General features: G+C 36.4%; 1 protein-coding gene across 1 annotated transcript in view; it reads right to left on the bottom strand.

Annotated features, from left to right (window-relative positions):
- Positions 1 to 25,102, bottom strand: part of LOC148312479 (uncharacterized) — a 199,353-nt gene that overhangs the window by 51,989 nt on the left and 122,262 nt on the right. The window contains exons 30-31 of the mRNA XM_088276683.1: positions 8,355 to 24,263; positions 6,367 to 6,477 (exon numbers count right to left, since the gene is read on the bottom strand). Coding sequence (XP_088132809.1) covers positions 6,367 to 6,477; positions 8,355 to 24,263 — 16,020 coding nt within the window. The remainder of the gene's footprint in view (positions 1 to 6,366; positions 6,478 to 8,354; positions 24,264 to 25,102) is intronic.

Below are 25,102 nucleotides of genomic sequence, written 5' to 3'. Positions count from 1 at the left end.
TCACGACTATTATTACACAATATAATACACACACACACAATCCTATGTAAAACTACGCTGTTACATAATTTGTTTTTCAGTAATTTCATTAAAATATTCAGAGCACCTATAGTATTTTCGTACATTTGTTTACTCAACGTTTTTTGGTGTGTACAAATTCTCGTTCACAAATCTGGGTTTCTCCAATCAGGAGCTATTTTTATTACACAATTTCATTAATTGAATTTTCATCAGTCACTTTTTAGTCATATCGATCCATTTTTATTTTAAGTTTTACTTGGAGAATACCATTTAAAAAAAAAATCTATTATAACAAGTGTTTCGATGTATTCCGCATCGCTTAACATTCGTCATATTTCGAGTGTGACCAAATCCTTGTTCATAAATTCTGAATCGCACCTAACTTACTGATTTTATTAATATTTCAGCATGTATGAATAAGTGTATTTAAATAAGAATCATAGCTGTGATTATTAATAAAAATCACGCTGTGGCGTAGTTAGGTAGACGCTCGACTGCGAAACTGGCGTCGCGGGTTCGATTCCCGCCAATTGCAAAATGAATTCAAGAAAGATTTATTTTCAATTGGTCTGGGTGTTTAGGATTTATTTTCACACTAACCTTCCCTAACCTTACTATCCTACCTGCAGACAAGCTGTGCGGGTTATAATTATAATACACACACACATGTATATATATATATATATATATGTATATATATATATATATAAATATATATATATATATATATATATATATATATATATATATATATATATATATATATATATATATATATATATATATATAAATACCTAGGTACCTACCTATACATTTTATTAAAAACTTACAAATAGTACCTACATAAAACAGTTCTACCACCAGATGTCGCATGCGTCGCACTGAACAAAACAAAAGACATCAGATAGAAATAATATAATATTCTGAACTGTCAGAATCAGATAGATAGATAGAAAAATATTATAAAGATAAATTAAGAATAAACTTTAATTTTAATCTTTAATTACAAAGCAACACATTGTTTATTTTATTATTATACACCCACTTTACATATATATATATATATATATATATATATATATATATATATATATATATATATATATATATATATATATATATATATATATATATATATATATATATATATATATATATATATATATATATATATATATATATATATATATATATATATATATATATATATATATATATATATATATATATATATATGTATATATATATATATATATATATATATATATATATATATATATATATATATATTATATATATATATATATATATATATATATATATATATATATATATATATATATATACTTATATATATATATATATATATATATGTATGTATATATATATATATATATATATATATATATATATATATATATATATATATATATATATATATATATATATATATATATATATATATATATATACATACATTTATACAAATAGACGTAAGCCCTGTAAATATCCAGACTTCCATATTCTTCTTCATCTATGTTAAGATGTAAAAAATGTAAAAAAAAATCTGAAAGAGATCGTGAATTAATAATAACTTGCATACTCGTATATTGGGAGATCGGTTTATTATTCAACGCAGCTTGTATCGATTTACAAACAAAAAACGTAAGCCGGCATTAAAAAGCGACGCGATAAAAACATCAGCTGTTCGGTAAATATGCCATATCGATTGGCGGTCGAGGTTATCGGACCAAGGTCGTGGGGTGTCAGGGGTACTATTATATTGTCGAAACAAACCGGAACATCTTTCAGGTATACGACGTACTAATCATCGTGCTGTCTTCTTTATACTAGCATCTGACGACCATCTATCTCTTTTTTTTGTACTATGTTTTATGTCATTCATCCTCTTAGTGAACAAATTGAGAAAGAAAGACTTATAAGCACACTTCGGCTGTCCAAACTTAAAACACAGTAAGGGACATTTTTTTGTAGTACGTTTTTTTTTTTATTTTTGGACTAAGTAGAATCTACTTAGTCCAAAAATGCAAAAAAAACGTACTACAAAAAAATGTCCCTTACTGTGTTTTGAGTTTGGACAGCCGACTTACTGCGTACTTAATGGGTAAGCAGAGAGAATAGCCACGCTAATCTGTCTTTATAAACAATCTTCGCCTCTTACACATTCATGCGTCTCCTCAAACATACCCACCAAGCATTCACACTCGTGCCCTTGTCGCTTTCAAATAATTCAAATACTTGATCGAGCCAAGTTTTCCACGATCTTCCTCTGCTACTATTTTCAACTACTTACTACATATCTTTCTTTTCTTCAAACCCTTATCCGCACCCCAATGGTGTATAGGGCACTGCATTATATAAACAGAGTGTTATCTTGATCGTTAACACATGAAGGAAAGGTGATCAGTAATCTTCAACTACATTCACATCATAAATTTCTTTTACCGTTTTTTTCCTCACTCATACCTTCCACATCTCAACACACCTTTCATAATTTTATCGACAGTGCTATCTTAATTTAATTAAACTTTATCATATTAAACAACATTGTTTTAACCACTTTTTTATTATAAGTACACTTTAACCTACCAGTTTCGACAAGAACCTGGTCATCATCAGGGTTTATTAAATTCTAAAACATTAAAAACATTAAAATACTCACAATTAATTACATTCCCTTATCAAAAACTTCCACACACTCCGTTAAAAAACCGCAAAATTTACGGAGTGTGTGGAAGTTTTTGGTAAGGGAATGTAATTAATTATGAGTATTTTAATGTTTTAGAATTTAATAAACCCTGATGATGACAAGGTTCTTGTAAGTACTAATAATAAAAAAGTGGGTAAAACAAAGTTGTTTAATTTTATAAAGTTTATAAAATGTGCCACAAAGTATCCACGAAAAACATTCAAGAAATAAATTTAATTAATTAATAAAACCATATCCGCTCCCTAAGTGGAGCATACGGAGTCCACAAACTGCATCCTTTGCATCCTCCCAAGTCAGATCGGCTGTCCAAACTCAAAACACAGTAAGGGACATTTTTTTGTAGTACGTTTTTTTTTGCATTTTTGGACTAAGTAGATTCTACTTAGTCCAAAAATGCAATAAAAACGTACTACAAAAAAATGTCCTTTACTGTGTTTTAAATTTGGACAGCCGAGATTCGACGCTTATCTTAGCCTTGCATTATTTCCTTATTTCAGAATTCAAACATCTATCATACATCGTTTTGTCGCACTGAAAGATGAAACATCTCGAATGCGTTCAGTCGATAATAATATCATCCTCCTATTGCCGACTCTATGCTTTATTCCATACATTCTGTGTACTGCCAAAACGATTTCCGCTTTCCAAAGTTAACGATGTATTTTAAAATATTTCAAACGTTTCGCTACCATCACAATCGCACACATTGGCTGAGTTCATTTAAATATTATTGTCATAATATTTCTTATCTCGCTGGTATTTTTAAAAGTGAGGTGAGCGATGACGTCGGATTCAAACCAACATATAAATACATAGTGATGTAATGGATATTCACAAATGTCTGGGGATACATTAGTCCGGTCGCGAAATGTGCGATTCAAAAATAAAGATCAAAGAACCATTCAATATTCGTGAAGTATTCACCGCTTTATTATTTTAACCAACTGACCATCACGAGGCATCCCCACAAGAGTAGACAGAGATAATAGAACGCCACACCAATCTGTCATTGCAAACAATCTTTGCCATATTGTTTTTTTGACATCTCATTAAAGATGGAGAAGAATATGGAAGTCTGGGCATTTAAGGGGCTGACGACCGTCATAGGCTGGTTTAAGTGGTCACTTTACACGCGTGTAACATTCACCAATTCTACCCATTATTGACAACCACACTACTCAAATTCTTGGAAGTTTATATGAACCGATTTAGAAACATTGTTCTTGAATCTCTAGAACGTCAATAGAGACATCTATTGGTGAGATGAAAAGAAGCTTTTTTATTAAGCAGAAACTCTTATTTTAGTATGTGAGTTCCGAATCCCAGATTATAATCACACACATGAGAAACATGGAAGTGCTACAGCCTTGTAAATGCCCAGACTTCCATATTCTTCTTCATCTTTGATGAGATGTAAAAAAACTCCTGTGATTGGAGATAATCCAGATTTGTGAACAAGTATTTGGACACACTCAAAATGTTACATCGGCATTCATGCGTCTCCTCATACATACCCGCCGATTATCCCGACTCCTGACAAGGCCCAAACATTTGAAATAATCTTGAACTTGATCATGCCAACATTTCCTCGGTCTTTCTCCGCTTCTATTACCTACCACATTCGCATCATGAATTTATTTAAGTGTTCCATGGACCGATATGGTCAGCAACGCAAATGTGCTCCAAAGAGCAAGAGCAGAGAGACAGTTGCTGACTGATATCAAGGTCCGGAAGGTGTCCTATCTGGGGCATGTGCTGAGAGGAGAGAAGAACGAGCTATTGCATCTGATCATAAAAGGCAAAATAGAGGGTCGACGAGGTGTGGACAGAAGGCAGATCTCCTGGTTCCAGAATATACGAGATTGGACGGGGATTAAGACCGTCGAGGCGCTGTGTAAAGCTGCTCAAGACAAGGACAATTACCCTCAAGCGATAGTCGACGTCAGGGGGGCCTCACATAACACGAACAGAAGAAATTCTCTCTTCATTAATTCGATTCACACGCCCAAACAATCTCAACATACATCGCTCACTCCTTTCAAGAACGTCATTAATCAAAAATCGTCCATTTTCAGTTGTGCATGTTTTCGGAATGCACAGAAAATGAACTATATCCTTGCAAAAGAGGCATATTTTTAACTTAATATTTACCCGCTACAGGGCAGAAAGTGCTGTTTTTACATTTTGAAGAAAAGGTATTGTTCATTATTTTTTTTAGATAAACTTGTTATTTTTCAAATGTAGAAAAAACCTTCAGGTTTTACCTAAAAAGATCTGATTCACAGTAAAAAGTTCAATAAGTGGCTTGATATTTATTTTTAATAAATTGTATTATATTTTTAAAATTTAAAAACGTTCTCCTGGAAAATCAAGTTTTTTGATTTATGACGTTCTTGAAAGGAGTGAGCGACATGTTTATTATTATCATTTTAAATCAAAGTAAATTACAGTTTTTTTTTACGTGGAAATTAAAAGTAGCGATGTAAATAATTCATTACCTAGGTAATTTTATCCGTTCTACTCATAAACCGGGTTCTAGTATTGATGGAAGATAACTATTATTACTATTATTATTAGCTGAAATGAGATGAAGTTCATGTTAGACACGTCAAAACCAAACACACTATAATATATGTACAATTTTGTAAGTGAAAATGGCAAATTGTCTAAATAATTTGTGGTTATTCTGAACACTAACGAACGTACAGAAAATGGTCAAACATTATTTAGATAATATATGTGTGTGTGTGTGTGTGTGTGTGTGTGTGTGTGTGTGTGTGCGTGTGTGTGTGTGTGTGTGTGCGTGTGTGTATATTAGAAAAATATATGTTTCATGAAAATATTATAAATTTCCCATCTCATTAAGAGCCAAGTTATACAAAAATAAAAATAAAATAACAACGTTAAAATCGTAAATATTAATAAAACGTAAACTTTTTCTAGGTATTATAAATATCGGGTCTCCCGGCAAAACGTCGTTAGAGCTAATTAGGTAAAATTATTATAGTGTTTTAGAAAAAAAGATCAATAGTCCAACTAATAACGAATGTGATTAATGTTCTGTGTAAATATAAGAGAGTGGATAGCGCTATACGAGTGGTACACAGTATTTTTGCATACTAGAGTGAGATTGTCCTGACGAAGAGACAGGTACGTCTCAGAACCGGTAGACCGAAATTTGAAATCAGTATTTCACATACTAATATAATTTTCGTTTGTAAATGCTTTAAATAATTTTTAAAAACACTCCTTATCATTCATCGTTCACTTTGTGTAATACCACTTCAATGTGGTATTACACAAAGTGAACGATGAATGATAAGGAGTGTTATATTACCATACCATAAAATTAAACAATGCTTTTAATGTACATTTTTTTTAATACGTTAAATAATTTACCTAATTGTGGTTCACAATGTTTTACCATTTAGGACAAAAGTAAATTAATGTGTATTTTAATTTCTTCTACTTTGAATTTGTGGGAGATTTGCTTGTATTTTTTAACTAAAAGGGTCTGTTTAAATTATGTAAAGTTGGAAGTAACGGCAATTTGGTAAATGTTCAGATACGGGGAGAGTCCCCGTTCGCAAATACTCCGAATAGCGTGTACTCACAAGGATCTCGTCGAGCATGTCCTGCAGCGTGTCGGCGGGCAGCTCCTTCAGTCTGTCCTCTGTCCTCGCCAGCGCCCGCGTCAGTGCATCCATCTCGCTAGTTAGGGAGTCCTGGGGACGGTATTATCGAGCCAATGAGTACACTAGTCCGCTGCGGTCGGTGACACAGTCAGGCAGACGACACAAAACCAAAAACATGCACATTCTGCAGCCAAGCGTCAGGCTGCTGGACCCTCGGGCGCGGGGAGCACTACGCTAGGCGCACATCTCGGAACAACTAGGAATCATTTGCGGAGCAAACTGGTCGAACTAACTGAATCGAACAATTTCACAGCAAATATTAAAAACAAGGACCCTAACCTATTTTGTAAACATGAACTAAGGAGTGAAACTTGCAACAACGCCAATAACGTAACATATTAAATATCAAATAAACAGATCAAATTAATTGAATCGAACAATTTCACAGCAACTATTTAAAACAAGGACCCTAACCTACTTGTCCACGTGAACTTAGGAGTGCAACTTGCAACAACGGCAATAACGTAATATGTTAAATATAAACTGATCAAATGAACTGAATCGAACAATTTCACAGCAAATATATAAAACCAGGACCTTAATCTATCTTTTTAATATGATCTTAGGAGTGAAAATTGCAAAAACGGAAATAACGTAACACGTTATTTAAAAACATATCAAATTAACTGAATCGAATAATTTCACAGCGAAACATTTAAGAGAACACTAAGCTATTTTGGCAACATGAACTGAGTGAAACTTGCAACAATAACGTAACATGTAAAAAAAACTATCAAAGGAACTGAATCGAATAAAATTTCACAGTGAGGTATACTATTTATAACAAGGAAACTAATCTTTTTTGTTCATATGGACTAAAGAGTGAAACTTGCAACAATAACGTAACATGTGAACAAAAAACTGATCAAATGAACTAAATGGAACAATTTCGCAGTGAGGTATAGTATACTATTTAAGACAAGGAAACTAAGCTATTTTATTTGTATTAACTGAGGAGTTTTCACTCCTTAGCATAACAGTTTTTAAGTTTTACAGTGACAACAACAGCAATAACGTAACATGTTAATTAAAAACTGAATCGAACAATTTCACAGTGAAGTATAGTATACTATTTAAGGCAAGGAAACTAAGCTAGTTTAAACGTATAAATTAAAGAGTTAAATAGTAGCAATAACGTTTCATGTTAATTAAAAACTAAATAAATCAACTGAATCGAACAATTTCACAGCGAGATACTATTTAAGACAAGGAAACTAAGCTCATTTGTTCATATGAACTAAGGAATTTAATACTTGCAACAAGGAAATAAAAAAATGAAATCATTCGAATCGAACAATTTCACAGTAAGACATCAATTATACCTACATCATAAAACAAAATAGATATTGCTGCCAAAAAGAGGCCTGCGAATAATTGGTTGGGTAAAAGGATTGCGTTATATCGATATATTGTTAACATTGAGCGTTATAAAAAAGCTACAAATCGTATCAATAAACTACACAATATTTAGATTAATAAATTACATGCTCAAAATGAAAATTGTAACAAAAGGCTTTTTTAGAACCTTTTGATGAAAAATTAATAAAAATCAAATTATAGCAAAAATATAATCTAAAACTACGTAAACTATTTGCAACGAAACAGCTCAATTTGAAATTAAAACCTATTTTACAAAGAAAATTTTAAATGTATAAAACTTTTGCTATGAAGACTAATCGTGACAATTTAAAAATATAAATTTTAATAAAATTTGTACTAATTTCACGAAACCTAAATGTAGGTAATATTAAAAGGTTATTAAAATATTCGTAATTAAAAAACACGAACAAAACACTAGGAGATTAATTGTTGAGGCAGCTAAGATTGTTCAACCATGCGGGAAACGACTGAAAGTTAAGAGTAAGTAACACTGCAAATCAAAGAACGATTAGTCTCGATTTAGTCACCTTGATGTTGATAGCTGGAATCGGCGTCGATGGCTGCTCTCCGCTGCCTGGAGTGGTCCCTGTTTTGGGTGGTGCAGGAGGGAATTCGGGGGTCATCGCGGAGGGCATTGGGTGGGTGGACTCGGTTACTGTATCCTCAATAATAGTCTCGCTCTCGACACGGTCGTGGTTAGTACCCGCGGTGGTTAGTTCCGAATGATCTATGCGAACTCGATCGCCACCACTGGAAGCCGATTGTGACACGGGCTCGGGGCTCAAATATGTAGTCTGATCCCTCCAATAGCAAATTCCTCCGGGCAAGTCTACGCTTCCGAAATCGGTAAGGGAGTTCGGAAGGTTACCGCTGTTGAATCTGTCGGAACCTTGCGGCGGAGAACGGGGCGAATGAGAATCGCTATCATCGTCTGGGTCTTTACGTCCAGATTCCTCGTATGATTGAGCGGAAGTGAGGGATTGACTCAATATACTTGCGAGAATGATTTGCCAATCCCTTTCGGCATCGTGATATGTACACTTTTCTAGCCAAAAACGATCGTCGAGTTTAACGTTAGTAAACAAATTATCCGCATTTTCAGAAATTTCATCAATAACATAACTTTCGAATGGATTTGCGTTGTTTTCATTCGCAGTATGGTTTTCGATTTGAACTGTAATGGGATTGATTTCTTCCTCTTCCGTGGTATTGCGCTTTTTGTGGTGTTCAATCGGTTGATCATCGCAGGTCGACAATTCAATATCAGATTTATTAGGTGTTAAAACAGTATCTAATTTTTCCACACTTAAATTGGAAGCAGTATCTTCAATTTCATGACGAATAAACGCATCTGGATTAGGAATATTTTCACATGGTATAGGTAATTGGGAAGTGATATTTGTTATAGAAGTTGTAATTTCTTTTAGTAAAATACCCGATTCCGTGATAGGAGAAACTTCTAATAACGGTTTGACGTTACTCTTTTTCTTGTTCTTTGATTTCGATCGGGTAGTTTCATCAACGATATTGATGTCTAATTTTATTGGTCCAGAAATATTAGATTCAGGGTGAATATCAACAGATTCAGCTACGACTTCATCTATTACTTGGGGAACATTAGACAACAACATATCTGACTCGACTGGGACACCGCTAAGATCCTTTGTAGGTTCGTTTTCAATGATTTGATCTTTACAGATCGACACTTCAGTTACAGAATAGCACGGTGAATCCATACCAACATTTTCGACAATTGATTTAGAAGTTGTATCTGGATTAAGAATATATTTGCGTAAAGTAGGTTCTTCGGTAATGACATTCGTTATAGAATTTGTAAAGGTAACTTGTTTATGTAATATATCCGATCCGGTAATGGAAGAATCCTCTATTAATGGTTTCTTGTTCTTCTTTTTCTTGCTCTTCGACTTCTTTCCTAATGGTTCATCTGATATATCAGTTTCTAATTCTATCGGTGCTGGACTGTCTGTTATTGACTCAGACTGTAAATTGATAGATTCAGGGATGGTTTCATCTATCACGTGCGAAATATCCGACGGTAAAATATCTGACACAACTGGAATATCGCTTAAATCTTGTTTAGGTTCTTGTTCAAGAATTTGATCATTACAGACCGACACATCAGTAAGAACATCGTCACGTGTTGAAACCGTATCAACGTTTTCGATAGGAACATAAGAAATTGAATCGTCAATTTCACGTTGGATGAACATATCTGGATTAGGGATATCTTCGTCTAAAGGTTTATCGGTAACGACATTCGTTATAGAAGTTTTAAAGGTAACTTGTTTATGTAATATATCCGATCCGGTAATGGGAGAATCCTCTACTAATGGTTTCTTGTTCTTCTTTTTCTTGCTCTTCGATTTCTTTCCTATCGGTTCATCTGATATATCGGTATCAAATTCCGTTGGTGCTGGATTATCGTTTGAATCGGATTGAACACTAACGACATTCGACGATAATATGTCTGTTTGGATTGGAATATTTGTTTTAGGTTTATTTTCGATGAGCTGATTTTCAATAAAATCTTTGGGAGATGAAACGGTGACTACATTTTCGGCAGGTAAATTAGAAATCGAATCCTTAATTTCATGTTGAATGAACATATCTGGATTAGGAATATCTTCATCTAAAGTAGGTTTTTCAGTAGTGACATCCGTCACAGAAGTTGTGATGGTGACTTGACTCAGTAATATACCCGATTCCGCAGTTGGAGTAGTATGTTCTAAAATTGTTTTTTTATTCTTCTTCTTATTCTTCGATTTCTTTTCGATCGCTTCATCGTTCTCAAATTCTAGTTTGGGACTTTCTTGTGAGTCAGTCTGAATATTAACAGGTTCAGGGACGATTTCATCCATGACGCTGGGAACATTCGATTGTAAAATATCTGGCTCAATTGAAATATTGCTGACGTCTTTATGAGGTATGTTTTCAGTAAGTTGATCTTCAATGACTGATAGCTCAGAAATCACATCTTCAGGTGTCAAATCCGTATCAGTCTGTTTGACAATTACGTTAGTAGTTGTATCAAGAGGTGCTTGGGAAGAAACGTTCGTTGCAGAAGTTGTAATGGTAACTTGTGAAATATCCGAAACGGTAATAGGAGATTCTTCTAATAACGGCTTCTTGTTCTTCTTTTTCTTGCTCTTTGACTTCTTCCCGATCAGTTCATCTGAAATCTCTGCCTCAAATTCTATCGGTGCCGGACTAGATTCTGGGATGATTTCATCTATCACTTGTGGAATATCCGAGGGTAAAATATCTGACTCAACTGGAATATCGCTTTTAGGTTCGTTTTCAACACGTTTATCTTCACAGACAATCACCTCGGTAATAGAATATTCTGGTGTTAAAACGGTATCTTCAGTTTTGACAGGGAAATTAGACATCGAATTGTTAATTTCATTTTGAATAAACATATCTGGATTAGAAATATCTTTGCTTAAAGTAGGTTCTTCGGTAGTGACATTCGTTATAGAAGTTGTAATGGTAACTTGCTCATGTAGAATATCCGATCCGGTAATAGGGGATTCTTCTAACAACGGTTTCTTGTTCTTCTTTTTCTTGCCCTTCGATTTCTTTTCTAACGGTTCATCTGATATGTCGGTTTTTAGTTCTATTGGTGCTGGACTGTCTGTTGTAGTCTCAGGGACGGTTTCAACCATAACCTGCGATACAATGGATGCTAAAATATCTGACCCTACTGGAATATCGCTTTTATCTTTCTGAGGTTTGTTATCAATAAATTTATCTTTACAGATCGCCACCTCAGTAACGGAACATTCCGGTGTTAAAACTGTATCTATATTTTCGACAGGGAGATTAGAAATCGAATCTTCAATTTCATGTTGAATGAACATTTCCGGATTAGGAATATCATAGCCCAAAGTACGCTCTTCGGGTGTGACATTTGTTATAGTAGTTGTGGTAGTAACACGTTTTAGTAAAACACCCGATTCCACACTAGGAAAATCTTCTGGCAATGGTTTCTTATTCTTTTTCTTGCTCTTCGATTTCTTTCCGAACGGTATATCTGATACATCGATATCAAATTCTTTTGACGCAGGACTGTCATTTGAATCCGGCTGATCATATTCGCAGACAATTTCATCTATCACTTGTGGAATATCCGATTCAACTGGAATATTGCTTATATCATTCTTAGGAACGTTTTCTTCAATTTGAGTCTTACAAACTGACACCTCAGAAATAAGATCTGTAGGTGTTAAAATTGTATCAACAGTTTCGACAGTAACACTGGAAGTTGTATTTGGACTAGGAACATCTTTGTTCAAAGATGTTTCTTCGGAAGTAATATTCGTTATAGAAGTAGTAACTCGCGTATGTAATATATCCGATCCGGTAAGAGGAGATTCATCTAATAACGGTTTCTTGTTTTTCTTTTTCTTGTTTTTCGACTTCTTTCCGATCGGTTCATCTGATACATCGATCTCAAATTCTATTGTAGTTGGACTGTCGTTTGAATCAGGCTGAACAGATTCAGAGACGATTTTATCATCTTTAACTTGCGGAATATCTGATTCAGCTGAAATTTTGCTTATTTCGTTTTTGGGAATGGTTTCGATGATTTGATCTGTATAGTCCGACACTTCAGTAATAGCATCGTCTGGTGTAAAAACGTTATCCACATTTTTGACGGGGGAATTGGATATTGACTCCTTAATTTCATGTTGGATAAATACACTCGGATTAGAAATATCTTCAGTTAAAGTAGGTTCTTCGGATGTGACATTCGTTATAGTAGTTGAAGTAGTAATTTGTTTTAGTAAAATACCCGATTCCGTAATAGGAGAATCTTCTAATACTGGTTTCTTGTTCTTTTTCTTGCTCTTAGATTTCTTTCCAAACGGTACATCTGATACATCGATTTCAAATTCTATTGTTGTTGGACTGTCGTTTGAATCAGGCTGAACAGGTTCAGCGACGATTTGATCATCTATCGCTTGCGGGATATCCGATTCCGCTAAAATATCGTTTGTTGCATTTTTAGGAACGGATTCGATGATTTGATCTTTATATACTAACACCTCAGCAATAACATCGTCGGGCGCAAAAACGTTATCAACATTTTCGACAGGGGCATTAGATATTGACTCCTTAATTTCATGCTGAATGAACATATCTGGATCAGATATATCTTTGCCTAAAATAGGTTTTTCACTAGTGACATTTGTTACAGAAGTTGTGGTGGTAATTTGCTTTAGTAAAATACACGATTCTGTAATTGGAGAATCTTCTAACAGTGGTTTCTTATCCTTCTTTTTCTTGCTCTTCGATTTCTTTCCGATCAGTTCATCCGATATATCGGTCTCCAATTCTATTGACACTGGACTGTCTTTTGTTGACCCAGACTGTACGTCGATAGATTCGGGGGCGTTTTCATATATCACGTGCGGAATATCCGACGGTGAAATATCTGACTCAACTGGAATATCGCTTATATCTTTTTTAGGTACGTTTTCAATAATTTGATCTTTACAGATCGACACCTCAGTAATAACATCGTTGGGTATTAAAACCGTATCAACGTTTTCGACAGGGACGACTGAAATTGAATCGTCAATTTCACGTTGGATGAACACATCTGGATTAGGGATATCTTCATCTAAAGTAGGTTTTTTGGTAATGACATTAGTCGTAGTTGTGGCGGTAACTTGCTTTAGTAAAATACCCGATTCCGTAGTTGGAGAATCTTCTATCGTTGGCTTCTTGTTCTTCTTTTTCTTGCTCTTCGATTTCTTTCCGATTAGTTCATCCGATATATCGGTCTCCACTTCTATTGACGCTGGACTGTCTGTTGTAGGCACAGGCTGTTTGTCGATACATTCGGGGACGTTTTCATCTATCACATGCGGAATATCTGACTCAACTGGAGTATCGCTTACATCCTTTTTAGGTTCTTTTTCGATAATTTGATCTTTACAGACTGACACTTCAGTAATAACATCGTTAGGTGTTGAAATCGTATTAACATTAGAAATTGAATCATCAATTCCACGTTGGATGAACATATCTGGATGAGGAATAGCTTCGTCTAACGGTTTTTCGGTAATGACATTAGTGGTAGAAGTTGTGGTAGTAACTTGCTTTAGTAAAATACCCGATTCAGTAGTCGGAGAATCTTCTAACAATGGCTTCTTGTTCTTCTTTTTCTTGCTCTTCGATTTCTTTCCGATCAGTTCATCCGATATATCGGTCTCCAATTCTACTGACGCTGGACTGTCTGTTGTAGGCACAGGCTGTTTGTCGATGCATTCAGGGACGTTTTTATCTATCATTTGTGGAATATCCGAAGGTAAAATTTCGCTAATATCGGTTTTAGGAACATTTTCAATTATTTCATCTTTACAGACCGACACCTCAGTAATAGCATCGTCAGGTTTCAAAACCGTATCAACGTTTTCAACAGTTTCATTGAAAGTTGTTTCTGGAGCAGAAACATCTTTGCTTAAAGTAGGTTCATCGGAAGTGACATTCGTTATAGAAGTTGTAATTGTAACTCGCGTATGTAAAATATCCGATTCGACAGTAGGAGATCCTTCTAATAACGGCTTCTTATTTTTCTTTTTCTTACTCTTCGATTTCTTTCCAATCGGTTCATCTGCATCGACGGATTCGTGTACTATTTTATCTAATACTCGAGAAAGATTCGATGTTGAAATATCCGACTCAACTGGAAAATCACATGTTTTTTTGTTGGGTTCGTTTTCGATAAGTTTATCTTTACAGATCTTCACTTCAGTAACAGAATATTCCGGTGTTAAAACGGTTTCCAATTTTTCGACAGGAACATTAGAAACAGAATCCTTGATTTCCTGCGGAATGAACATATCCGGCTTAGGGATATCTTCGGCCAAGGTTGATTCTCCGGGTGTGACATTCGTTACAGAAGTTATGATAACTTGTTTCAGTAAGATACCCGTTTCCGTAGTTGGAGAATCTTCTAACAATGGTTTCTTATTCTTCTTCTTCCTATTCTTCATCTTTTTCCCTTGTGTTTCACCCAAAGAATCAGTCTTTACCTCTTCTGTTTGGTCGGACATCGTATCAGATTTTTCAACGGTACTATCAACTTCATTTTTATCCGATGTTTTGTGAGTCGGAATATCTTTAGTTTTAGATGCTTTATGACTTGGTGGAAAATCTTGTTCACGTACAGGTTGGTCGTCAAGTTTTTTGGATGACGATTTTGATCTTGATCGAGAACGCCTATTCTTTAATGGAACTGCCATAAAACCTTCATCGTCTACTTTGTTTTCATCGAGAGAAAGAACATCTTGAACAGATTCCACTAATATAACTGGTTGATGATCGATCCTCGATTTCCTATCAACTGGTTTTTCTATTTCAACTGGAACATTTTGACCGTGTATATTTTTACTACTGACAACGTTAGCCCAAGACATGGAACAAATATTTTCTGGGGATTCTGGCATTATTATTTCAGTACTTTCGGAATCAGTCCTAGTAGGCATTGTTACTGGATGTTCCACTTTTTCTTTATTTGAATTATCCGATAAATTTTTGGCCTGAGGTTCATCGTATGACATCGTATTTTGTTCCGTTTCTTTTACAATTCGATCATGAGAATTAGACCTTGACCGCAGTAACGCAGTTGCAATAGATTCATCAGTGTGCATTTCTAAGTACTTGATATCGGAATGAGAAATCAAGCCCTCGGCGACGGCTTCCGCGTATGTTTTACCAGCCAATTTTAGTTTTTTCCAAATATTAACAGGTTCTGCAGAACAAAGACTAATTGGTGCCTCGAGGGTTTGATTATTGATTTGAACTTCGATGTTATCAACATCGTTTTTATGATCATCTTTAGGCTTTTTATCTCTACGCTTCTTTGACTTTTTACTTGGTTTAATAGTTTCTGTAGTAGACGAATCATCGGTAGACATGGGCACTACTATTTCAGAATTATCGATCGAAAATTCGTTTTGTGTATTGGATTGTTGCGATGGTTTCAGATGCTGATCTTTTAATATGCCGGTATCGGTAAAAATGTTTGTTATTTCATTAGTGGCAGAAGACTCCACTGTAGTTAGTTCCACGGGCGCTACTGTATCGACGCATTCGGGCTTTAAAAGTTCCTGAGGAAGAACGTCATCAATTGTATCCACAGCTATTTGATCCATGGGAAAAGATTTTTGCGAAGGTTTGAATTCGGGAGCATCAGCAGAGAGGTTTGAGAAAAATTTAGGTTCCGACGGTTTGAATTCCGGAATCGATTCTAACTCGGGAAGCAAATCTCTAAGGTCGTGAATTGGTGATTTAATTCTTTTGTATTCGTCGTGCGAAGTTTTCTTATCATTTGATACATAGTTGACTGACGTCGTATTCTGAGGAATATTTGAAAACTCCACATTAGTATCAAATTGTCTGACAGTCCATATAGATGACTGTTTGTCGGGATTATTCGTGTACTTTCCATCATTTATAATCATGCTCGGCAGTTCGGCCGAATCGAACGCTTGTTGCCCTGTCCACTGATCGTAAGTCAGATAGTCTCCGCTATTGGCGGGCTTCCCGGCTGAAGTAGCCGATGGGTTCACCAAGTCATCCCATACATTAGAATTTCTTTGTGTACTTGTTGTATCGAAAGAATGCTTATACTCTTGAACATTACTACCCCACGTCGGTCGAGTAGATGATACTGAATTATCAAACTTTGGAGCAAACGAATCGATTAACATATCCTTCCAAACATTCGCGGTGCTATCAGGTTGTGTTCTTTGTTCTTGACGCTCGTGCTGCAATACACTCATTGGAGGAATGGAAGAGTCATCGATTGAGTAATTGGCACCAACGTCGGGGCTTATGGAAGTTGGTTGATTTTTAGCTACTGCTGAAGTAGAAATCACGACTGATTTTGGAATTTCATGTTGCTCACCAACCAATCCAAATAATGGAGTATCACAAGAAGGTAACGTTTCCGATTGTTTCTCATTTGTATCTTCTTGCGGCTTGTCCGCCAAAACAACAAGTGACTCATCGTCAGATAGAGTGAATTTGTCATCTAAAGCATCCATCCATGCATCTGATGAAACATCGATTGGCAATCCTGAATAAGCAGTAACTAGTTTCGTGAGTTTATTACTAGGAGATGTCAAAGCATTGTCGTTTATCACTGTTGATACTTTGGTATCGCCGCTGTCAATTTCTGTGTCTAATCTGACCGTTTTATTTGTTCCGGCAATATTTTCACGAGGTTCTTGAACCAATGAATCTGTTTTACCATCGTCAACCTCTTCATCTGAAAGAGTGAATGCATCATCTAGAACATCCATCCACGCATCAGACGAGACATCGATAGGTAGTCCAGCATACACCTTTTGTTCAGGAATCACGTTAGGAGATAGGGAAACGTTACTTTCATATATTAAAGGTTTTGGTTCGTCTATGTTCTTAGTAGTTGTGCTGACTGTCTTAATCGTAGTAATAGTGGTTTTGACAATTTCTTGAGGTAATTCAGAATAAACGTCTTCTACAGTAATTACGTTAGGGGTTACCGAAATATCACTTTTTTCTAGTAATGGTTTTGTTTCGTCTACGTTTTTATGATTGGTGTCTAATTCGACTGATTTAATTGTAGTTGAAGCGAATTCTCCAGGTTTTTGTAATAACGATACCGTTTTATCGTCAGATTCATCATCCGAAAGAGAGAATTTATCATCTAGCACATCCATCCACGCGTCAGACGAAATATCGATAGGTAATCCAGCATATACTTTTTGGACAGGAATCACGTAAGGAGATACCGAAATATTACTTTCTTCCACTGATGGTTTTATAACATCGATGTCTTTAGGAGTGGTGTCTGATTCGATTGTTTTGATCGTAGTTGTTATCGTGGTTTTTATAGTTTCATGAGGTAATTCAGAATAAACTTTTTCTACAGTAACTACATTAGAAGGTACCGAAATGTCACTCTTTTCTACTGATGGTTTTGTTTTATCGATTTTCTTCGAAGTGGTGTCTAAATCGATTGTTTTAATAGCAGTTACAGCAATTTCCTCGGGTTCTTGTAGTGACGATACCGTTTTATCACCGTCAGCCTCTTCGTCCGAAAGAGTGAATGCATCATCTAGAACATCCATCCACGCGTCAGACGTAACATCAATAGGTAATCCGGCATACACTTTTTGCTCGGGAATCACGTTAGGAGATACCGAAACTTTACTTTCTTCCATTGATGGTTTTGTTACATCGATGTTTTTAGGAGTGATGTCCGATTCGATTGTTTTGATCGTAGTTGTAATCGTGGTTTTTATAGTTTCATGAGGTAATTCACAATAAACTTTTTCCACAGTAACTACATTCGAAGGTACCGAAATGTCACTTTTTTCTACTGGCGGTTTTTGTTCAACGATGTTTTTAGGAATGGTGTCTAAGTCGATCGATTGCACAGTTGTAGCGATTTCTTCTGGTTCTCGTAATATAGGTACCCCTTTATGTTCATCAGCCTCTTCATCCGAAAGAGTAAAGCTTTCATCCAGTACATCCATCCACGCGTCGGACGAAACATCAATAGGTAATCCAGCATATACTTTTTGCTCGGGAATCACGTAAGGGGATACTGAAATGCTACATTCTTCCATTGATGGTTTTGCTATATCGATGTTTTTAGGAGTGATGTCTGATTCGATTGTTTTAACCGTAGTTGTGATCGTAGTTTTTATAGTTTCATGAGGTAATTCAGAATAAACTTTTTCCATGGTTATTACGTTAGAAGGTACCGAAATATCACTTTTTTCTATTGATGGTTTTTGTTCATGAATGTTTTTAGGAATGGTGTCTAATTCAATCGATTTCACAGTAGTTGTAGCGATTTCTTCAGGTTCTTGTAGTGGAGATACCCTTTTATCTTCATCAGCCTCTTCATCCGAAAGAGTAAAGCTTTCATCTAGTACATCCATCCACGCGTCAGACGTAACATCGATAGGTAATCCGGCATATACTTTTTGCTCGGGAATCACGTTAGGAGATACCGAGACTGAACTTTCTTCCATTGATGGCTTTGCTTTATCGATGTTTTTAGGCGTGATGTCTGATTCAATTGTTTTGATCGTAGTGATAGTCGTAGTTTTAACAAATTCTTGAGGTAATTCTGTATAAACATTTTCTACAGTAATTACGTCAGGAGATACCGAAACGTCACTTTCTTCTACTGATGGTTTTGTTTTATCGATGTTCTTCGAAGTGGTGTCTAATTCGATTGTTTTAATGGCAGTTACAGTAATTTTCTCGGGTTCTTGTAAGGACGATACCGTTTTATCACCGTCAGCGTCTTCGTCCGAAAGAGTGAATGCATCATCTAGAACATCCATCCACGCGTCAGACGTAACATCAATAGGTAATCCGGCATATACTTTTTGCTCGGGAATCACGTAAGGGGATACTGAAATGCTACATTCTTCCATTGACGGTTTTGCTATATCGATGTTTTTAGGAGTGATGTCTGATTCGATTGTTTTAACCGTAGTTGTGATCGTAGTTTTTACAGTTTCATGAGGTAATTCAGAATAAACTTTTTCTAAAGTTATTATATTAGGAGATACCGAAACGTCACTTTCTTCTATTGGTGGTTTTGTTTCAGCGATATTTTTAGGAATGGTGTCTACGTCAATCGATTTCACAGTAATTGTAGCGATTTCTTCAGGTTCTTGTAAATGATATACCCTTTTATCGTCATCAGCCTCTTCATCGGAAAGAGTGAAGCTATCATCCAGTACATCCATCCACGCGTCAGACGAAACATCAATAGGTAATCCGGCATACACTTTTTGCTCGGGAATCACGTAAGGAGATACCGAAACGTTACATTCTTCAATATATGGTTTTGTTACGTCGATATTTTTAGGAGTGGTGTCTGATTCAATTGTTTTAATCGTAGTTGTAATCGTGGTTTTTATAGTTTCATGAGGTAATTCAGAATAAACTTTTTCTACAGTAATTACGTTAGGAGATACCGAAACGTCACCTTTTTCTACTGATGGTTTTGTTTTATCAATGTTCTTCGAAGTGGTGTCTGATTCGATTGTTTTAATAGCAGTTACAGTAATTTTCTCAGGTTCTTGTACTAACGATACCGTTTTATCGCCGTCAGTCTCTTCATCCGAAAGAGTAAAACTATCATCCAGTACATCCATCCATGCGTCAGACGAAACATCAATAGGTAATCCGGCGTACACTTTTTGCTCGGGAATCACATTAGGAGATACCGAAACGTTAATTTCTTCCTTTGGTGTTTTTACTACATCGATGTTTTTAGGATTGGTATCCGATTCGATCGTTTTAATCGTAGTTGTAATTGTGGTTTTAACAATTGTTTGAGGCGATCCAGCAAATACCTTTTCTTCAAAGATTTCGTAAGGAGACACCAAAATGTCACGTTCGTCTGTTGATGGTTTCGCTTGATCGGTACTCTTGGTGTCTGTTGCGAGTGTTTCGATAGTAGTGATAGCGATTTCCGGACTTTCAGACACAGGTTCACCTTGTTGGGTGTTTTTAGCCATATTCATATAATATGTAGCCTCAGCATCTGCTATTTGGGCTAAATCATATGTAGGCGCCATGTCGTAAAATGGCGATATTAGCTGATCATTTGACGAAGTGGTTTGCAAGTCTGGTGGCGTAACGGTAAATAGATTCTCAAAATGATTTCTTTCAAAATGATGAATTATATAATAGTCGAGAATATTTGTAAAATCTAATCTCAGACACTTTACCCAGGTATCGAAACGTAATTCGCCATCTGCCTCTTTCGTTTCATTATTTTCACCCGAGTAAGATTCCACAGGTTTTTCGATGTCAACCATTTTTATTTTAGAAATTTCTTCTTCTAAATTATCGACAACTGACTTTTGAACATCTGTGAGCTTTGTTTGGTACCCATCACTGGAAATATTTTCTTCCGACGTTATATTTTCTGGTACTTTATCGCCAGTTGCTTGACCAAATTCTTGGATCGTTTCTTTTAACGCTCGAGTTACTTGAATTGGTGACGATGTCTCACTCGTGATATGGGATATCTCAGGCAAAACAATTTTTTCTTCATAAGAAACCGTTACAGGTTTCGTATTCAATTCAAGTTTATCTCCTAAAGGCTCCTCATTATCCTTTTTCTTTTTATTAAGAGCGGCTTTTTTCTTTTTTATTTCTCTCATTCTTAAATATAGTTCTAAGTCTTCTCCTTCCAAAGGAGGAAGTTTTTTAGATTTATGACTCTTTTTAGAAGAAGTTGGTTTTTCTTCACAATCTGAACGCAATCTTTCTTGTACTGAACCAAATATAGCTTGGGTGATAACGTTTTGATTATCCATTGGATCTGAGCCCGAAGACTCTACTATTGTTTCACGAGTAACTGTACAGGCGCTAAGAGGAACATCAAGTAATGCGTCTGCCTGCGAAGGTACATTAACAGTCGTATCAGAATCAGTGACGGTTTTAATATGTGATATCTGTTCGGATTGTGAAGGCAGTTCATCTTTCGTGATGGTAATAGAGCCAGTGTCTATATATGTGGGTTTAGTAAGCGATACCTCAACTTGTTCTACGTTTAAAGGAACTCCCTCTTTTACGGTATTTTCAAATTCAGTACCTGACGTAATCGGTGATACGATAACCGTCTCTGATTGGGAAGGAATGTTCTCTTTCATGGTAATATCAGAATCAGTAACTGATTTTAAATGCTCTTTAACTTCTTCGGATTCTGTGATCACGTCAACATTCAAGTTAGCATCAGATACAAGCTCCGATGAAATCAGTGACGTATTTATAGTTTCATACATAGTTGTTTCGGGTAAATGCATTTTTATTTGGTACACGGGTTGCATTTTCACTTCTTCGTGCGTTATGAGAATAATTTTAGTTGTTGACGGTTGTTTAAACGATTCAGAAGTGCTCGTACACGAGACCGATTCTTGTTTATTTATAATATTGGTAGTTGTAGAATGCATATATTCTTTATTTATAATCAACTTTTCGTTATTATCATCAATCCTTTTTTGACTCGTTAGATTTATTATATCGTCGTGTGTTGTTGGTTTACCCAAAATTTCACACTTTATATCTTTAGTTTCTGAAACGTCCTCGTCATATTGTACATTTTTGTCACCAATTTTTTGTTTCGGTTTCTTTTTCTTGTGTTTCCTTTTGGATTCGCTAGAAACATCAGTCATTTCACAAAGATTCTCTCGCGACTCTTTTACCGGAGAGTCGTCAACTAGAGTTTCTAGTTCAGATTTGGGCAAATTCACATTTGTTTCCTCTGATTCGGTTGTAATTGGTACATTCGATGGATCTAAATGATCTTTAATAGATACATCAGTACGTTTTGTTTTTCGTTTTATTTTTTTACCATCGGCATTGTCAGAAATTTGAGTAATGTGTTCCGTTATCAATATCTGAGATGTTACTTTCTCCGAGATAGATGGTTTGATTGTGTCTGTTACTTGTTTTTTAGAACTTTGATCACTAAATTCTGCCTCTTTAATAACTTTTTCTATTTCATCGACTACATTTTTCTTAGGTCTCTTATTTTTCTTTTTCTTTTTGATATTTGTGGAATTTTCTTCTTCGTCGCGTGTAACATTTTCCAAAGAGGGAGGTTTATCTTTATCGTCCATTTGGCCCTCATTATCATCTGATTTACGCGAAGAACTACTTTTGCCTGCAGGCAAATGATCTTGAGATTTTTCAGACATCGTTAGTGATGTTTGATTAGACGGTTCGTCAACGGCAGCATGAAATACTGCTGACTCTCCAACATTGACGGCGACGTCTCTTTCATTTTCAATAAATTCTTGAATTATTCGTGATTTATTCGACTTATTTCGTTTTTTACCTATCTTTTTTCCAGAATCCACCGCTAAAAATTCCTCTTTCAAAGGATTTGAAGCTGGATCGGAAGATTTCTTATTTTCTGGCTTAAGCTTAATCGCTGCCTTATCTTTGATAGGTTTTTTATCGTCATCATGTCGGGTGACTGGTTCAGCACCCGAATGAGACAAATCGCTTCCTTTTTTAGGACGCTGTGTGTTTAACGGTTCAGCGGCAAACTTTGTTTCCGGCTGACTGGATGGCTGGAGTGGTTGTTCAGTTAAGCGCTGGGTTAATATTTGCGCGTACGAGAAGTTTAGAAGGTTATCTTGTGCGGAAGATTTAGTGGTTGTTTCGAACACATCACCTTCCAGATTTTCAGATGGAAAAGCATCGACATGCTCGATCAGACTACTCGTATTGGAAGGTAACGCGATACGTTTATTGTGGCAATCTTTTGAAGGATCGTACGATGATTGATTTGTAGGTGCTCTCGGTTGTTTTGCTTTGTCGGTTATCGTGATACCGGCGAGCGAATCGGGCATAGGCTGAGGAAGGTGGAACCCTTGCGCCGCGAAGTATTCCGCGGGGTATGTTAAAGGAGGAATTTCATATTCATCCGAAAATTGAGTGGAATCACTTTGGCACTCAATATCACACGTGACATTCGACGGAATCGTCGATACATTAACGTCCCTAGACAAACGAGATGTCGCATCACTTTCACTAGGTTTTAACATAACGTCACCGGTGTTTTGTGGTAAACGTTGACTTTGCTCGGTATCATAATTAATAAAACTTTTCGATTCGACTTTTATGTCAAATTCGGAGCGATCACTATAACCACGAATTGGATAACTCGTTTCTTCAGATATATCGATCTGAGATATTTTATGCTCGGGAACATTGCTGGATCTTTCACTGCCGATTTTTTCACTCAATATTTTTGCTAATCTTCGTTCTTCGATTCCTCTGAGAACGTCAGCATAAGACGTAGATCCCGGAACCCATATTGGGCTCTTAGACCTGCTTCGAGCTTCCGTCGGCACTCCGAGATGAACCGGCGGTGGAAGGGTCGCGGTCGTGAAGGTGGAAGAGGAGACGGTCGGCGCAGACTCATTCTTCACGCTGTGAGTCACTTGGTGGTGTTCGATAACTGGAGTAGAGAGGACTGCAGAAGGTACTGAAGGAGATGCCGAAATTTGCGTCTTCTTTGTTTTCTTCGGTGTGTCGCGCCGTTTGGGCGACCGATTTCTTCTATTTAGCTTGGCTCTCTCGGCGGAACTCATCATCATGTTGAGTGTGGTTTCGTTGTCATCCGGTTCGCGGGGTTCGCGGGGTTCGGGCGGCGGTGGCGCGGATGGGTCGAGCGGGGGCTGCGCGGCCGGACCGGGGGCCGGGCGGCCTCCCAGCGCCGCCGCGTAGGAGGCTCCGGGCTGCGGGCTGCGGCGGGCCGCGGGGGGCGCGGCCGGAGCGCCCAGCGTGTAGTAAGGGTCCGCCCGAAGAATGAGAACCATCAGTTCCTCGATACGCTGCAGCCACACCTCCGTGGACGCGTGGATAGCCTGAACCCCAATTATTTTTTCTCTCAGTGATGATATATTATACAAAACATTCATATTACTAACCCTAAAGATTACTTTCTTTTCAAATTACATCGGATATTACGGTTTATCATATAAACCGATCGATAAAATAGGCTTTGATGCTAGTGGCAGCGATAACTATCGCGTAACGCGATAGGTCGAGTCCGATTAGTGTGTCGATGGAAGATTGCGGTGTGGGGCCGGGGGCTACGCCCCCTCCCCGAGTGCGGTTAGGTGTCGTGGAGAGGCTCCACCTCGGGAGCCCCTCGCTGCAGCAGCAGCTTGATGCGCTCGTTGCGAGCTGCGATTTTACTTTGCAGAGATTTTATCTGTTCGCGACACGCCTTATTGAGGATAATGAATCGAAACAATAAAGGACGAACGATCGCGAGGATTGTGTGGCGGAGAGGAAAGGAGAAAGCAAAAAGAAAAAAAATGCAGTGTGAAAAAATAATCAAAATATAAAATTAAAACAGGGGATGAAAACAAAAAAAATATATATCAAAATAATATATATTGCGGAAAAATTAAATAAATAAATAAAAATGTCATCTAAAATGAGAACCAAATAAGATTGAAACAGTTTTGAAAACATCCCTTGTTTAGAACACATTTGAGAGTACCTCCATTCCCGACAGCTGATGGTGATTAAGCGGTGAAAAAAGCGTATCCTCCACCCTTATTTAGACCAAGCTATATTCATAATAATAAATATGAAGATAATATATATACATGATAATAAAAGAAAATATGATACGAGGCGAAAATACCAGAACCAAGCAATGGTAGTCGAAGGTGCACAAGGAGAAGATATCCGC

This window comes from Brachycentrus maculatus, unplaced genomic scaffold (genome assembly GCF_059751285.1).
Source record: "Brachycentrus maculatus isolate JH-2025_06_01 unplaced genomic scaffold, ASM5975128v1 h1tg000039l, whole genome shotgun sequence".
NCBI lineage: Eukaryota > Metazoa > Arthropoda > Insecta > Trichoptera > Brachycentridae > Brachycentrus > Brachycentrus maculatus.
The sequence above is the reverse complement of the archived record's forward strand: the minus strand, read 5'-3'. Positions and strand labels throughout refer to the sequence as shown.